Source organism: Rhineura floridana, chromosome 8, assembly GCF_030035675.1.
Source record: "Rhineura floridana isolate rRhiFlo1 chromosome 8, rRhiFlo1.hap2, whole genome shotgun sequence".
NCBI classification, from domain to species: Eukaryota; Metazoa; Chordata; class Lepidosauria; order Squamata; family Rhineuridae; genus Rhineura; species Rhineura floridana.
In genome coordinates this window covers 7,844,452-7,858,679 of record NC_084487.1, presented here as the reverse complement: position 1 = coordinate 7,858,679, position 14,228 = coordinate 7,844,452, and the positions used below count along the sequence as shown (strand labels likewise).

General features: G+C 45.4%; 1 protein-coding gene across 10 annotated transcripts in view; it reads right to left on the bottom strand.

The window, feature by feature from the left end:
• The window catches only part of PLXNA4 (plexin A4), a 748,486-nt gene that overhangs the window by 186,704 nt on the left and 547,554 nt on the right, over nt 1–14,228 (bottom strand). For 8 of the 10 annotated variants that reach the window (XM_061638090.1, XM_061638091.1, XM_061638093.1 and 5 more), the window contains exon 6: nt 6,165–6,288. In XM_061638090.1, coding sequence (XP_061494074.1) covers nt 6,165–6,288 — 124 coding nt within the window. Of the gene's footprint in view, nt 1–6,164; nt 6,289–7,044; nt 7,171–8,209; nt 8,283–14,228 lie in introns of those variants that run through there. The other 2 variants (XM_061638095.1, XM_061638096.1) reach the window with 2 other exon arrangements.

Genomic DNA, 14,228 nt, shown 5'->3' with positions numbered 1-14,228 from the left:
CTTGCTCCTAACATTCTGTGCTCCTGCTTTTGAATGCACTCCTACGATTAAGGATGCTGGGTCCCAGGTTTGATCTGAAGCCTTTAGGGTTTAGTTACCCCACAGGAAGGAATCAGATCTCAGGACAAAAAGATTAAAAAAGCCAACCTATTTCTGAAACTGGCTTGAGAACAGGCTCAGACTCTGCCTCTAGGTTCTCTTCCCCTGCCCCACTAGGTGACATCCCTTCAGGCCCAGGGACAGAGCCACGGGGAATCAGGGATGAAGGGGGCGGCTGTCCTTGCAGCTAACTGTGCGGATAGACAGAAGGAGGCTTTGTTGTCTACCTAGTGTGTGGAGGCAGGAGGGACCACCTTCCTGCAATTATTACATCCCAACAGTGTTCTGCGACTGATGCGGTGCCTGGTAACCTCTTGCTTCTTGTCTTCCCCTTAGCAGCAAATACAGAGAGCAGCCAACAGCCACATGATTAGTGAAAAAGAGAGCTGGCCAGGCTAGCCCTACTGTTAGGCAGAGGGAGGCAGCTGCCGCAGGCAACTGATTATTTGGGGTGTCATGAAAGGGCTGCAAACTGTGAGTTATTTAAGATGATTATTGGGTTGTATCCAGCTAACTTTTATTTAGAGTAGACCCACTGAAATTAATGATCATGACTAACTTGCGGCTACTCATTTCAATGGGTCTACTCTGAGTAAAAGTTCACTGGATACAACCCATTGTATTTTTTTTTTTTACTTCCAGGAAGAAGCGCATGTGGGATTGGCTGCTTCAGGTGCCGGAATTGCTTGGCCAGCCTTCAGTACTATGCACCTTGACTCAGAGAGGGGTGTGCTTGTGTGGGTGGGTGCCACTTGATGTTTAGGCTGCCCTTGTGATCTAGCAAGTAACAGAGGGAAGGAAAAGAAGGAGAAACTCAATCCTCAAGAAACTGTTCATGTGAACAAACTCCCCGCAACCCCACAACTTTCAACCACCACTTTTTGCTGAGGTGGTAAGCTTGTGTGACTGGACTGTCTTGCTTCGGAGTGCACAGAGGAGGAGGAGGAGGAGAGGTTCATGAGACTGGATGCTCTTCTCCATACAAAATTATTCCCTGCACATTGAAATGTAACATATGAAAGAGAAGGACTCTGCCTTAACCTTATCCCTGGTTCTTAGTTTTCTACATGAAGAGAATTGATTTGTATGGAAGAGTGCCCCCCTGGACTCTTTGGGCAGGAAGGGCAGGATATAAATTTAAATAAATAAATAATATGGACCAGATGAGGTTTACCACCCCTGTGAGAACTAGATGCAACTCTGACTAAGGAAAACAAATGAACGCCAGCCTTGTTCTCCATACCCAAGACTTGAATGACATATTCTGTGTCTGCAATCCTATATTCATTCATTCATTTCATTCATTGGCGATCACTCGTGGCCGAGTAAGATTGTCTTCCAAGGTAAGGTCTTTAACAGTGGGTCCGTAAGTGACTGTGGAGGCCAGTTCTGGATCCACACAGCCTCCCACAGTGAGGACATAGGTTTCCAGATGGAAGATGATCACGATGAGGATTTGCTTGATGTGCCTTCCGCTTAGCTCGTTTGTCCCTTTCACCCTGTACTCGTGCTTCTTCAAAGTCCATAGCACCTTTGATAATGGCCGACCTCCAATTGGGACGCTCGTGGGCCAAGGCTTCCCAGTTCTCGATGCTTATGTCACATTTTTTTAGATTAGCTTTAAGAACATCTTTAAACCCCTTTTGCTGTCCACCGATGTTCCGTTTTCCATCCTTAAGTTGGGAGTAAAGTACCTGCTTTGGAAGATGGTGATCAGGCATTCAAACAACATGGCCGGTCCAGCGAAGTTGTTGTTGGAGGATCATTGTTTCAACACTGGTGGTTTTTGCTTCTTCCAATACGCTAACATTAGTCCGCCTATCTTCCCAAGTAATTTGCAGAATTTTCCGGAGGCAGCTTTGGTGGAATATTTCAAGAAGTTGGGAGTGGCGTTTATAGATGGTCCATGTTTCACAGGTGTATAGTAAGGTCGGTAGTACAGTGGCTTTGTAAATAAGCATTTTGGTCTCCCTGCGAATATCCCGATCCTCGAACACTCTACGCTTCATTCGGGAGAATGCATCCCTATTCATAGAGTCATGATAAATCAAAATCGACTTGAAGGCAGGACATCCTATATACGCCTACCTGGGAATGAGCCCCACTGGATTCAGTGGGACTTCTGAGTAGATATGTGCACAGCTGCAAGGACAGCTGCTTCGTGGAATAATTTATGTTAATTTTATTTCAAGTTGATATTTTCCATCTCTCTATACATTCATCCAGAGTAACATTGCTATGCTTCATCCTTTGTTTCCTAAAAGGGCTCCCAGTAGAAAGGGAGTACTTACAACACACTAACAAGCAGAATGGCAACAATAAATTTTTTTAAAAAAAAATATTACGCAAAACCTCACAACTGCACTTTAAAAACACAGTCGTAAAGACATCCTGCAATACAACCACAGAAGGAGAAAAAATCCAAACCCAGTTGCCATCCCTCAGCATCAAATGCTTTTCTGGAGAGCCAGGTTGGACCACCCATTGCAACAGCAGCAGGGAGCTGGCTCAATACATTCCCAGAGGATGTTTATTCTGCTGAGTGCCATCTTTGAAGAGGTGCACCTCTCAGTCTTCACTTTTGTAAAAGGTGGGGCACACATGCTGAGTTTCCCCCTGCAGATCTGGGGTGTGAGGCAGAACACATAGAAGGAAGCATCTCCTTCACAGGCGTGATTAAAGAGTCCCCCCCCGCTCCATCTCCATGGCTTCCCATGACTAGGTCCCAGGTAGGGATGGCAAGATCTGCCAATTTCGGCTCTCTCAGTTTCCCATTTTTCTAATCTTAAATTCGGTTCTCCACATTTCTGCAGCAATTTGCTTTTTCTTTTTTAAATCATCATGAAAAGTCTTCAGCATTTTGGTGTGAATTGCTCTTAATACATACATTTTTGCATGCAATTTTGACCAATGGACACATTTTTGCAAACAATTTATCTTAATGCAATGCATTTTCGTATGTTATTTTCACAAATGTATTCATGTTGCACACACTTTCCGCAACATATGGATTTTTGTAAACATTGCTTGGTTAGAGAGCTGCCTTGCAAAATTTGGATAAGTGTGACTTTTGAAGGATGGCTGTGTTTCACTTCTCACAGAGCTACAATTTCCAGCACCCTTAACAAACTTCCATTCCCAAGATTCTTGGGGGGGGGGGAAGAGCCATGTTCTTTAAATGTGCTTTATATGTATGGTGTGGATGTGACCCTTGGCTCCTAAATGAGTCTGAAAAATGTTCCAGACTCCCACAAATCTGGAGACTGAATCCAGATCTAGATGGATAGTGTTGCTAAAATAGGAAGCGGACCTTTCATGTAGTAACACCTTTCTAAAGGGTTCCTGCATCCTTTTCCTTCATGACTTCACTTCCTGGGGAGAAACTCTGCCTCATTTCCTATTTTGCTATGTACAATTGAGGTTCAGCAACCATGCCACTACATGGTCATTTCCCCCCTCCCTTATGAAGAATTAGTGCCAACTTTGCTACATCACATTCCTCCTGCTGCTGACCCGTCCATGTTGAAACAGGAGCTTAGAGAGACTTCAGCAGATAGTGGCTTTCTTTGCAAGAATTCTGGTAGCTTCTAAATGGAAAACAGTTGATTCCAAAGACACTAGGAATGGGTGAGGATTTCAATTCACTTCACATTTCAAGCTGAATCTATCAAATTTGCACTTTCCGAAACACAGCCATCCTTCAAAATTCACACTTATCTGAATGCAGTTCGCCAACCAACCAATGTTTATAAAAGTGCATATGTAAGGGGACAGTGTGCATAAAAATGACTATATCGGTGAAAATAACATGCAAAAATGACTTATATGGGAAATGGCTTGCAAAAATGTGTACATTAGTCAAAATTGTCTAAAATATGTTTATTCGGTGAAATTTGCAGTAAAATCCTGAAGAATTTTCATACGGATTTTTTTTTAAAAAAATGAAAATTGCTGCAGAAATGTGGAGAACTGTATTTAAGATTGGAAAAATGAGAAACTGACATTGACAGATATTGCCATCCCTAAAAGACACAGTGGCTCAGTATGGTCTTATGTGAAGTCTGAAAGAACAGTGACATGTTTCTGAGACAGAGGTAGGCTGATTTTTTCAGCCCACTTTTTTTTGCAGAAATTCTAGAGGTTGGGTGGACAAGAAATACCCCCCCCAACAGAGGGTGACAAAAGATATTTCAAGGCCTGTGGGAAGGGTTTGGGTTACCTTATTATGAGATGCCAAGGATTCTTCTTCTGATCTTTTAAGTTGTAAGAATGAGCCTTGTTTGGGTGTCAATCCTGGGCAAGGCGTACCAGAACCTCCCAACCCTGTTGCACTTACTGCAGGTGGAGAGCAGAGCTTGGAAAAGTTGCTTTTTTGAACTACATCTCCCATCAGCCCAATCCAGTGGCCATGCTGGCTGGGGCTGATGGGAGTTGTAGTTCAAAATGTAACTTTTCCAAGCTCTGGTGGAGAGGCATGTTCCCATTCCACATGCCTACCCAAGCCTTCTTAGAAAGTTTAAAAGCAGGCGTGAGGTATGTCAGAAACCCTGCCACATTTCATGGCCATTCCAAGCATGAAATATTCTGCTGTGTGCCTCTCCCACCTGGGGATGGGCAAATCTGTCAGCTTCGGTCTCTGTCAGCGTATCACTTTTCTAGTCTTCAGTTCAGTTCTCCACATTAGTGCAATTTTTAATTAATGAGAATTTCTCTTAAGGTACACATTTTTCTATGCAACTCTGCCAAATATGCACATTTTGGCCCCCCAGTTTTCCCTAAGCGAATGGATTCTTGCATGCTATTTTCACTAATTGATGCATTTTGATGCACAGTTTACCCTATTCAGGTGTGGGGAACCTTTGCCCGCCCAGTAGTTGCTGAACTACAACTAGGGTTACCAACCGTACTCTTAGAGTACATGTACTCTTTTTGAGATGGTGCAACAGCATACTCTTACTTTTCACTTATCAAAGCCAATTGTACTCTTTTTGAAATGATAAAATGATGGTAACCCTAACTACAACTCCTATCATTTCTGGCTATTGGGCATTCTTGCTAGGACAGGTGGGAGTTGTAGTTTAGCAGCATCTGGAGGGCCAACTTTTCCCCACACCTGCCCTAGGATATACATTTCTGTATATATTTCTCGACTAGAAAACCTTATTTGGGTGGGGAACTGCATTGCAACATTCACAGAAGTGGACATTTCTAAGGATGGCTGCGTTTTGGTTTGCATATCGTTTTGGAAAGTGTGAATTAGGTAGGTTCACCTTTAAATGCAAACAGAACTGAATTTCTCCCTCATCTCTACAACCACTGCAGTTGGTTGCACAAACCTTGTTTTTGCAAAGTTAAAAGCAAGGGGTGGAATGTGGGACTGGCACCTCATAGTAACATAAGCCACAAACCCTTCCCATCTACACTGAAAACCTTGCAGAATTTCTTCTTCCACCCCAAATGAAGCAGAATTTTGGCCCTTGAGAATGTGGGGGGAAATTCCAGTTCAGCTCTAGTTTAAGAATGATTATTGTTTAGCGCAAAGTCCTTTTCTAAGATACCAGATAACTCATAAGGGCTTCTTTGAATGTGAAAGAAAAAACAACAACTGGAGCCATGATGGCAAATTACCTTCTGATTATCTTTTTGGAGATATGCATTGTTGTTTTGTTTGTAGGTATGTTTTTATGTGACTTTATGTGCATTTAATACTTCAGTATTTTTCAATGACTTGTAGAAAAGAAAGAAATTAGCCCTGTATGAAAGACCTGTACATGCCAAGTTAGATTCCTGAGCCTTCTTACAGAACCTCAGTCCTGTGCAGAGGATTAGGCACACCTGTGTCCATTGATGTCAATGGGTTCAAGCATATCTAACTCTGCAAAGAGCCAGGCTGCTTGGGACCCATTCAGCCTGATTAGTTGTACCATGAAGTGCATGCTTCGCACCCACACCGAATTAGATGTATTGCTTAAAGTTAAATGGGACATAAGCATATTGGTAAGAATCAGGGAAGCTGAAATGGGGAGGTGGAATGTAGGGAAGAAAAATAAAGCCCCCACCCTTACCATTACACTGTACTGGGAGACAGAGATGTTGTTGGGGTGCACGGTGAGCCGGACACATTGCTCCATCTCTGATGCAAACCTCCGGGGCTCTCTGGACCGCTCGCATTGCTCTTTCCTTGTGCACCTGAGAAGGGGGAAAACACAGAAACAAAACAGGCCTGAGAAGTTAATGGCAGAAGCTAGAAGAGAGTTAGTAACAAGTTCTATGGAGTTTCTGCCTGCTTCACTTTCGTTAGCTCAAATATAAAGGGCAGAGTTAGTCAAACAGCTGCCAAAAGAGAGGGAGAGAATGACCAAGGACATTATCAAGGTCTGTACTGAAGAGCAGGTGTTCTCTTGGATGCAGCCAGGCTGGGATAGAAGAGAAGTTATATATCACAAATAATTGGTGCTCCCTGCAAAATGCAATTTTGGCAATAGCTGTATAATAAGGCAAAATGTTCACCCTTTCAGACTTCAGGCAGAAAGTACAATCCTCACTTCGACTGGGTTACATGACTTCATTATGTAGCTAAATCTGATTAAGTACATAGCATTATGATATCACTACACTAGCTCTGGGATCCCTAATTGGTTGGATCACAACACCAGCAATAAGGAGACCCTAATTTTCTTTGAGGCACCAAGGCAGATGCCAAGAAGGGCAGTAAACAGAACTGAAAAAGTGCAAAAAAGCAAGGTTCTGTAGCTGGTTCAGAGAACATTTGGAGCCCTTGAAAGCCTCCTTTTCATGGCAGAAACATTCACTCATGAAAATTCAATGCAGACTACTACTCGCATGCAGATACAAGTAAACACAAAGGCTGCATTGGACTCATAGTGGTCTTACTAAAACCAGTGGGATTTAAGAACATGAGTCACTTAGATGTGTGACACTTACTCTGGATTTTGCCCTTTCTTTAACACAGAACCCTTTGATGAAGTAAACACATGATCAATAACTCAGGAACGGCTGACCACTGCCCCATGTGGGGAGCCACATAACTGCAGCCTGTCGGAAAACTTCTAGTCTAGCCGGACTCCACCCATCTCTTCCTAGCTGAGTTTTTTTTAAGGTCTGTCTGAGCTCTAATGTGACTTGTAGGTGACTTGCTCCTGTGCCCTGGTTCACTTTCTGACCCTGGTTGCTCTATACAGCCTTGTCGTCTGGCTTATTCTCCCACCTGCCTCTTTGGCTGGCCTTGGATCCTGTTGCCCTTGGCTCCTGGCTCCCTATTCCCAACTCCTGATTATTTCAGGGCTGCTGTCCATGGATCCTCCCTGACAGTATATTACTGCCGTGTTTGTCATTAAATTTCTCCCCTCTTCTATCCCACAAGTCCCTACGCAGATGCTAAATAACTTAGACAAGATCAACACTGCTAAATAACTTAGATGAGATCAACTCTGTCTACCTGGAGAAATCTTGGAGCAAGATGTTCTCGCATAGCTAAATCTGACAGGATGCATGGCCACATGATGTCCTCATGGTACCCCTGATTGTCTGGTTCACACTGCATTCTTACTGCTGCAGGGGGGGAAATGACCTGCCTAGCACTGGGAGGCACAGGCGTACAGCTCACACTATTTTGTTTTTTTAAAACATTGTGGCAACACAAGTATTAACCACAAGTGGCAGTGCTGGTTGTAGCAGCCACGAACAATGGGACATTGCTTGAATCATCCAGAAGTGATGTGGGTTGAGGACAGTCATGAAGACTGCAAAGGCCAAGCCAACTGGGTTATGTTAGGGACGTAACTGGCTTCCCAGCGGCAGACTCGGAAAGAATGGGTCAATATTAGGAGATGGGGCAGGCAAAGGATGAGAGAAACTCAGTCACAGCACATGAGCTGAGGATGCTGTCAAACCAGAACCTATTGGGCTGGGGTCTAAAAGAGTGCTGTGGGGCAGCAAGAAGATGCTTTAACCACCTTCCTATTTTTTTCCCCAACTGGAAGATTTTCTAGGGGAGAGCTCAGATTTTGATAGATCTCCAAAGGAAGAAGGATCTAAAGCTGGGAGCAACCACCAAGCACAACTCTCTGTGTGCCCCTCCTGACCATACCTGACATAAATAACAGCACAGCTCTCAGTGAATGGCTGGCAATTCCTGAGCAAGGAAGCCAGAACCCACATGACTGGTGGGGCACAGGGTTAATAAAAAAGGCAGCTGCAACAAGTTTGCTAATTATCATCCATTAACCTAATGTAACACACCTTCAAAGGCTGCTTTCAGTGGATTCTTCTGATATTAGCAGCAATACGAGCCCCTTGAAAATCCACTCTGAAGCTTAAGTATGAAAGTTAAAGGATTCGCCCTCTCCCAAACTTTGATGTTTCTGTGTTATGAGCATCTAGCCAAAGTTGTTGTAGGAAGAATATCAAATGTAACCTCCCTCTAAGAGGGAGGGATACAGATTTAATAAAATAAATAACAAATAAATAATAAAATAAATGAAGATTCGACACTTCAACACCAAAGCCTGCAGGGAAAGAGGCAATGTTGGGCATGGCCTTCCACTACTGGTTTTGATTTGATTGAGCATCCAGGCTTGACCGGCGCATGCAGCAGAATGAGACTGTACCACTTCAGATCAAAGTGGGTAAAAAAACTTCCCTGCAAACAGAAAATCAGTATCTGTCTGATATGTGAATTTTCTATGAGCAGGGAGATCTCTTCTCTGTCTCTCTGAAGCACGGGAGAGTATTCAAAACTGGTACCCCCACTTGTAGTCTGAAGTGGCACATTCCATTCAGTCACCTCCATTGTACATCAGAACTCATCTGGAAATTTCTGGAAGCCCATACAGAAGACACCTCAAAGGGCAGCTGTCCCATTTAGCAGTTTTAGAGTAGCCACTACATTCTTAACTCACAAGAAATTTTTAAAAAAGGGATCCTCCTTGGGTGAACCCATATAAGAACATAAGAAGAGCTCTGGTGGATCAGGCCAATGATAGCCCACCTAATCCAACATCCTGTTCTCACAGTGGCCAAGCACATGGGAAGCCCGCAAGAAGAACCTAGTGCTGGTCCGGGGAATTTCAAGCAAAGGCAACAGAACTGTGATGAGGCTAGTGACATTGGATTCCATTCAACTAAGTTCTACTTAAAGAAGACCCACTGAAACTCAATTAGGCAATTTAATTAGCCATGTCCATTCATTTCAATGGATCTATTATGAGCAGGGTTGCCAGGTTCAGGGCCTGAGAATGATCCTGTATCTTTAGGAGAAGAGAAAGTCAGCCAAGTGCAGGTGTTCTTGCAACCCTTTAATAGGAAAAACCACAAGATGGAATTCTCTGTTCCCCCAGCACAACTTTTAAAGATACAAAAGACCATTTGGTTGCCAGGCTCAGCCTCCTTTCTCCTAAGGATACAGGATCAGACTGAGGGATTGAACCTGGCAACCCTAATTATGAGTATGACTAGCATTGGATTCAGCCCATTGTGCTTACAGAAGGGGAGAGGATTGCACAACAATACAGGGTTGGGGGTGGGAAGAGAAAATCTTCTAAATCTTCCATAGAATTACAGATCTGGAAGACCGTGAAGATCACGGTCAGGTTAGAGTCAGGGACCAATTCTATGGAAACTGAGACAACAACATAGATGTTGAGGATGCATTCTTCATTTGCATTAGATGCCTGCCCAGTCTAGGAGCATGTTGTGTCTTACACACCACATCTTTTCTGAACATGTGTGCCAGAGCGGGAGGTTGAGGAGTGCATAGTCAATTTACCGGCAGTAGTGTAGGGTTAAATTTTGAAGTGTAGGAACCCCTCAAACAAACTCTCATAGCCAGGGGCCCAAGGAAAACCAATAGCCACATCAGCTCTGTTGAGTTATATATTCCCCAAAGAGCATCAGGACATTGTTGCATCATTCCTGGGGGCTTATGGGAAACTAAGGTGGTTACCCACAGGAGCACCATCACCACATGACACTTGCAGTGGCTGTGAAAACACGTGAGTTGAGGGGTCTGTTTTGGAGTAATTTTACTCCCTGGCCTGAAAGTTCTCAATGTTTGGCTCAGAGCAAGTCCTAATATGAGAGCTGGTATAGCACAGTGGGGAGGAGAGCCTGGCTGGGAGTCCAGAGTCTGTGAGTTCAAACCCCCACTCGTGTCTCCTGGGCGTCAAGGGCCAGCTAAAGTTCACCCCCACAGGGAGTGGCTCAGGGGTGACGTGCCCTGACACCTGTGCAGCCGTGGGCAAGCTGCAGAGTCCCAAGGAGCCCAGTTGCCCCCCAGCTGGCAGTTGCGGACAAGGAAGGGGCTGGCTTGTGCAGCTGTGGCAAGCTGAGCAGGCCCTAGCCAGCTGGGGAGGACTAGCCTCAAAGGGAGGCAATGGTAAACCCCCTCCCCTCACTGGATCATCACCTTGTAGTGGTGAGTGGGCTTGTGTGTTCCAGTGAACCCTGTGAGCGATGCCGTTGGGAGTCATGTACTCCCAGCAGGGTCACCCATGGCAGTAAGGTCAAGAGAAAGGAACCAGACAAAGAACGATCCAAGAAAGTCCTCAACGGCAGAACAGGCAGAGGATAACAATGTGTATGTTACAACGGCTGTGAAGGCGGGTGAAGGCTGCAGCAGATAAAGGACTTCCAATCATCGTGGTACCTATGCCATTGGATCAAAGCCTTTTTCTGTCAAGATTGTGTGTTGATCGTGTCGCACCGATCTCCCCACATAAAACAAATTCACGCACAGGCGTCTTCCATAACAAAAGTCCCATGACGATTGGCAAATGGCGACGGGGGCAGGACTGTGACATCCAGAAGCCCCTAGTCATGATCTGGTACATCAGCGGTGGATACAGATTCAGACGGATCCATTGTTAAAGACTATATTTTGGAAGACAATCTTGCTCGGTCACAAGTGATCTCCAAAAAGAAGAAGGCAAAACGCCTCTGAACACCGCTTACCATGAAATCCCTATTCATAGGGTAGCCATAAGTCGGGATCGACTTGAAGGCGGTCCGTCCTAAAATGGGCAGCATCCAGGAGGGGGGAAATGCAAAGTTTCAGGGAAATCTATAAATGGAAGCAGTACGCTTTGTTCTCCTGCACTTTGCAGCCAGATTTGACTGATAGCATGAGATGTAAGGATGAACAAAACAGCCCTTTCTTGCTACAAGCCAATATCCCATTAGCTTTTGCCGCTCGCACTTAGAGAGAATTTTAAATGCTGGCTCTGCATAGGCCTCAGAGGATCAGAGCACTAGCAGCCTCTGTGCATACGCAAGACAGGAACCTTCATTCTTGGAGCAAATGCCAGTGGGAAATCACCGTCAGGTGCTTGCACATGCCAGCCATATTATAGGAGTTCAGGAAAATGCGAATAGAGGGCCAGGCGGGAAACGGAGACAGCACACCTCCAAGAATGTTCCAAGCATGAAGGCCTTTCAGATGCACGCTAGCCAATTAGATGAATTCTCATAGCTGGGCCGTCGGCAGCAGTCAGAGGTGAGCCAAGAGCTGGGAACCAGGAGTAGTTCTAGTAGTTACAGCCAAAGAACACCAGGAATGAACTAGAGCCAAGGAGAAACAGTGGTTCCTCTAGCAAAGTCCCAGCCAAACCACGAAGCCCTTTCTGCAGGGGTGTAGTCATCCGGGGTTGCGGGGGGGCGTAGACCCGTCACCTTTTGGGGAGCAGAGTCCCAGCCAGGTCCCTATGTTTGAGCCAATGTGCATGAAAAGGGCGTGTGTGAGCCACTGAGAAGAGTCCTTGTCCTTTCATGCTGATTGGAGCCAATCAGAGTGAAAGGAGGTGAGTCAGCCACTGAGAAGACTCTTCTCAGTAGCCAACACACAGCTCCCCCCCCCTTTTCATGCTGATTAGTTCTTAGGAATGTGTATTGTAGTGGACTTGCGAGATGACATGGAGAGCAACGGAGACAAGGGAATGTGGGAAAGAGGGCAAGGCTGTGAGGGGGCATGGTGTAACTATCATGAAGGGACCCGGCACTCCTGAATTTGCCACTACGCTACTGCCTTTCTGTCCAGAAGGTCGCAAAGATCAGCAGGGTTGGGAGGAGGCCGTCTAGAGATGGAGAATCCATCACCACCCTGGACGATGCTGCACATGGCAATTCTGTGGGCTCGGGGACAAAAGGTGAGTGGAGGGACCGAGGTGGACAAATGGGGACAGGTAGGCAGTGCTAAGTGGAAAGGGGGAGAGAATGGACTGTTCCCCCAACCCTGCCTTTGCCTCCTTTTCCCACCTCCACAATTCCTTGTGGGTCCCCATTTGTGGTTCTCTGTTTGTAAAGTCAATGTCGTTTCTGGACACTTAGCCCACGGCTATGGCTGCAGACACATGAAGGCGCTACTAAATTCAGTCTGGACCTGGCAGTCCATGACAGGCCCTCTTGGGAAGGGATGGAGCTCAGTGGTAGCGTACCTGCTTTGCATGCAGAAGGCCCTACATCCAATCCCCAGCATCTCTAGGGCGGGCTGGGAGAGGACCCATCTGAAATCCTGGAGAGCAGCTGCCAGTCAGTGTAGGCAGCACAGAGCCAGATGACCCAGTGGCCTGACTCAGCATCAAGCAGCTTCAAACATTCCTATGGCCTTGACTATCCCAGAGCCAAGCTTTCGTCTCCCTCCCCTGCTCAAGTCATGCCCCAGTGCTGCAGTTTGGGTGCTCCTCAAGGGCCCTCTGTTGCAGGCTGGCCATAATTCGCAACCTACATGTCAGGGAGACTCAGCCTGCCGGCTTTTCAGGGTCGGGGAAATGTGGTCTTGATCAAGGCAGAGCATCCCAGCTTCTGTACGGTGCCAGGAAATCATGCAGCATGAGGCCATATGGCAGCCGGCTCCAATACCCACTAGAGAAATACGATTCACATGAGAGGATTGAGTTAGAAGCGTGGCGCCTGGTGGCAGAACGAAGAGGCAGGTGAGCTGACTAGATTAAAAACAAACCAGGGAAATGACTTGTCTAATAAGAGGCTGTGCAAGTGGCAATACACCCACAGACACAGCTTGCTTCCAGGCTGCTCCGCTTTACCTTCTGCTCTGTGCACCGTCCCTCCTGCTACAGCTCGCGCAGGAAAACTGTCCTTCTTGTCGGCAGTTGCCTCCTTCCTCAAAAAGACATCCATCAATCTGAAGCAGGGATAGCCAACTCCTCTAGTCTGGGGGTAGCACCGTATTTCCCAAGCAATGACTGGGGTGGGGGTGGCAAGAAGTTTCATAACTAGGGATGTCAGAGAAGTCCATCACAGCTTGCGTGTTCGTCCAAGGTCAGGAATTGAAATCACTTAAGCTCATATGAGCGTACTATTGTTGGTGTTTTTAGTCTGCAAATGTTGCACAGTTGCATTATTTTCTGCATTGTTTTTGACATTTCCCTTCCTTTGAAATGTCCTGAGATTAATTACATAATGAATTATGTTTGCTTTGGCCACAGCAGATAGTGAGACAAATAACAAAGGTTTTAACAGAAGCTGAACAGTAGCGGAATGGAAACAGCCCTGACTGCAGCCAACACAGGATGAGATGGAATTCACTGCCTCCTTACCACCCTATTCATAATAAAGTTGGCACTTTTTAACAAAAGGGGGGTTTATAGCTATGGATCACATATGCTCAGGCTAGCGATGGGGAATCTGTCCATTTCAGTTTCTCTCAGATTCTCATTTTCCCGACCTTAAGTTCAGTTCTCCAAATTCCTGCAACAGTTTTCAGTTTCTTTAAGTCATCATGAAAATTCCTCAGCATTGTAGTGCAAATTCCTAACAGACCCATTTTTGCATGCAATTTCCCATAATATAACGTGTTTTTGTATGCTATTTTTACTAATATATGCATTTTTTATCTAGAGAACTTCAAGGAAGTGCAACGGCTGTGTTTTGCTTGGTGTGTTTGGTTTGTGTACTCGAAAAGATGGCTGTGTTTTGGTCCATGTATAGTTTTGGAAAGTACAAATAAGGCATGTTTGCCTTTAAATGTGGATTGAATTGAATTTCTCCCCCATCCCTAGTTAAGAGAATGGCATTACATATACAGATGTACACAATATATTCCAAATCCTAGAAGATGTCATCTAAAGCGTGCTGTCTTGTCTCATGATTTGAAA